The sequence below is a fragment of the Plasmopara halstedii genome (assembly GCF_900000015.1).
Source record: "Plasmopara halstedii genome assembly, contig: Scaffold_470, whole genome shotgun sequence".
Taxonomy (NCBI): domain Eukaryota; phylum Oomycota; class Peronosporomycetes; order Peronosporales; family Peronosporaceae; genus Plasmopara; species Plasmopara halstedii.
The window spans coordinates 816412-819256 of NW_020187390.1; the positions used below are offsets into that span (position 1 = coordinate 816412).

Genomic DNA, 2845 nt, shown 5'->3' on the forward strand with positions numbered 1-2845 from the left:
AGAAGACAATCAAGGTGCGATAGCATCGGCAAACAACGCGGGCTATCACGCATGTACAAAGCACATAGACATCAGGCATCACTTTATTCGGGAGAACGTTCAGCATTTTTTACTCAAGATTGGCTACATTGATACGAAGAGTCAGCTTGCAGATATACTAACCACGGCGCTTGGAACCAAGATGCTCAAGTTTATGCGAGAGGCAACCGGCATCAAGACCAAGTCAGCGACAAAGCATAATCAACACTAGCGGTGAGTGGGAGTGTTAAAATTACACCGCTGAATGCATGTGGAAAATTACGGATGCTGATAACGGACATAATGGTAGTCGCTCATTGGTCTAGATAGATAAGGTTACATTAAGAAGCTTCTAGAAGGATCTAGAAGGACAGGCTTAGAGGATGCACAGAGTAGCGAACTAAGGACCTAAATATATTCACTTCGGTTTTTTGCCATCTTCTCAACAGACGCGAAGAATTATCGTATTCATCGTATTCACCCTCTGAAGCATCAGAATTTGAATTTGAATCATCATATTCATCATCCGAATCTGAATCATCGTATTCGTCGTCAGAGTCAAAACTATCATATTCATCGTCAGAGTCAGAACCATCGTATTCATCATTTTGGTTTGACGTGAATACAGTTTATATTGCTATTCTCTCAATTTAAGAGTAGGGACCGAGTAGTATATCAGAGTAGCGCGTACCAGCCCGTTTCTATCTTTGCAAAAAAGGGGCTTATTTGCGCTACTTCAATATACTACTTGGGCCTCGCGTAAACGCTCGGCCCCAAATAACAATTAATTATCGAAGAAACAATATCCACCAGAATATAATCACCACACATTCAACACAATGTCGAACGTAGTTGCATTCGGCAAACATAAAAATAAGACAATCCTTGAACTCCTAACTACTGATCCAAGTACATTCTATGGCTATCGAAGTAGCCCTGGCTATCTGACAATCTGTTGGTTCTCGCAAAGCGTCGGAAATTCCTTGAACTTGCCAGCCACTTCACTCTTGCTCTTGATTATAGAAATCGCCACATATCTTGAAAAATCATCCACAAATGTATGAGCTAGGCACCACCCTTCGAGGAGGTTCTCATAGGTCCCATGACAACTGTGTGTACGCGTTCCAGCACACGTGTCGTTTTTGTCATTGAGCGAGATGGAAATGCCATGAATGTTTGCTTACCCTTTAAACACCCATCACACAATGTTTCCTCATTTTGCCTGATTATTGGAATTCTTTTTGTTGAGCGTTGTGTCTTGACCAGCGAGTCCTTGCTGGGGTGTCCCATGCGAGCATGCCAAAGCTCCCACTGTTTGTCAGCCCCAAAAGTTATAATGAAATATGCTTCCTCGTGTTTTCAGTCAAGCAATACGACTTCCCGACTCTTGTACTTGACGCAATCGCTTGCTTTTTGTTCCAGATGACACAAGACGACCGCAAAAACTCCACACTCATACCACGCTCCGCAAGCTTGCCAACGGATAGTCATCTTCTGCCCAATCCGGGAATGTGCAGAACATCCACCATGCGAATGCCCTTTCCGTCCAATCCAGTCAGTTTCACCGTGTCAGCTTCTCTAACGAGTGAAATCTTCCCTTCTGCAATCGTGACTTCAATGCTAGCTTCGAGGCACTTGTAATCAGACAAGCCCTTTCTGTGTGGGGTCATGTGGGAAGTAGCCCCACTGTCAACCAGCCATCTTGATGACTTTCTTTCACCATCAGCAAACACCGTGTCATCGCTGTCGGACCTCTTACTGGCCGGGCAGTTCCGCTTCCTGTGCCCAAACTGGTCACAGTTAAAACACTTGCTCTTATATTCGTCGTTATTGCGTGGTGGACCACCCTTTCGTCCATTGTCCCGTCCATCTTTAAATCTTCTGGCGTTTGCATTTCCGCGAAACGCTTTCTCCGTAGCTGCCTTCCTTTGCAGCTTCTCCGATTTCTTGAGTAGCTTCTCCTTGACTTCGATCAACGTGATGTCCTTAGTATTCTCCACAATCGACGACATCAAGTCATACTCTGACGGCAGACTGCTGAGAAGAACCACCAGTTGACGTGACTCGTCAACTTGCTCTCCCGTAGTCTGGAGTCCCACTACCAGCTCATCAAAAGAGTCCGGATGCTCTGCCATACTTGTCCCACTTTCCATCTTGAACTCGTGCAGTTGAAGAGTCACCACCACACGGTTGTGTAGAGTCGAGCGATTGTAGAAATGGCGGAGGGTTCCCCATGCTTATATACCGCGCGTAGCCGACCGAATCTTGGTCTGGTGCTGGATCTCAACGCCTTGAGCGATGTTATCGAGCGCCTTGGCATCATTTGCCAGCCAGGCCTCCGTGACGTCACTCTCTTCTTTGATGGCCATGATGTGCCCCATCCTCATGTTGAAATTCCAGTCGAGTATTCTTCGTTGGCTCTTTTTTGTGAGTTGAATCGCTGCGTTTTCGTTTTGAAGGTGTTGGTGGTGTCGGTTCTTGAGCTAATGTCGATTTAGATGGCGAAAACACCCTTGAAAGTTTATCAGTCACATATGCAAGCACACCGTTGGATGAAGAAGGAGCAGGATCGGCTGGAACATCAATAGGTGAGGCGGCTGAAGCAACAACGAGGGTGGTTGAAACCTCAACGGGTATGGCTGGAGCGACTGGAGGAGTGGATGGAGTATCGACAATCTCAAAGCTCGTGTCTTCATTATCTCCATCACCCAAAGCTTGCTCTAAAGCATCAACAAAGCCAGCGCTCGAGCCTTGCTCCATGAGTTCATCAATGCGTGCACGGAGTTGGTCATTCTCGGTCTGAAGTTGTTCATTTTCGGTCCGAAGT

At 46.2% G+C, this 2845-nt stretch overlaps 2 protein-coding genes across 2 annotated transcripts in view; both read right to left on the reverse strand.

Annotated features, from left to right (window-relative positions):
* Window positions 1-1505: 1505 nt before the first annotated feature.
* On the reverse strand, window positions 1506-2171 carry PHALS_10367 (polyprotein; the record flags this gene model as incomplete). The annotated part of the gene is made up of 1 exon (XM_024725780.1): window positions 1506-2171. One exon carries the CDS (start codon window positions 2169-2171, stop codon window positions 1506-1508), a length of 666 nt encoding a protein of 221 aa, XP_024576523.1.
* Window positions 2172-2364: 193 nt separating this feature from the next.
* Window positions 2365-2845, reverse strand: part of PHALS_10368 (cysteine-rich rlk (receptor-like protein kinase) 8) — a gene marked incomplete at both ends in the record, with an annotated part of 789 nt that continues 308 nt past the window's right edge. Inside the window, one exon of the mRNA XM_024725782.1 lies at window positions 2365-2845. This exon is cut by the window's right edge and continues 308 nt beyond it. Within this exon, the coding sequence (XP_024576524.1) occupies window positions 2365-2845 (481 nt within the window).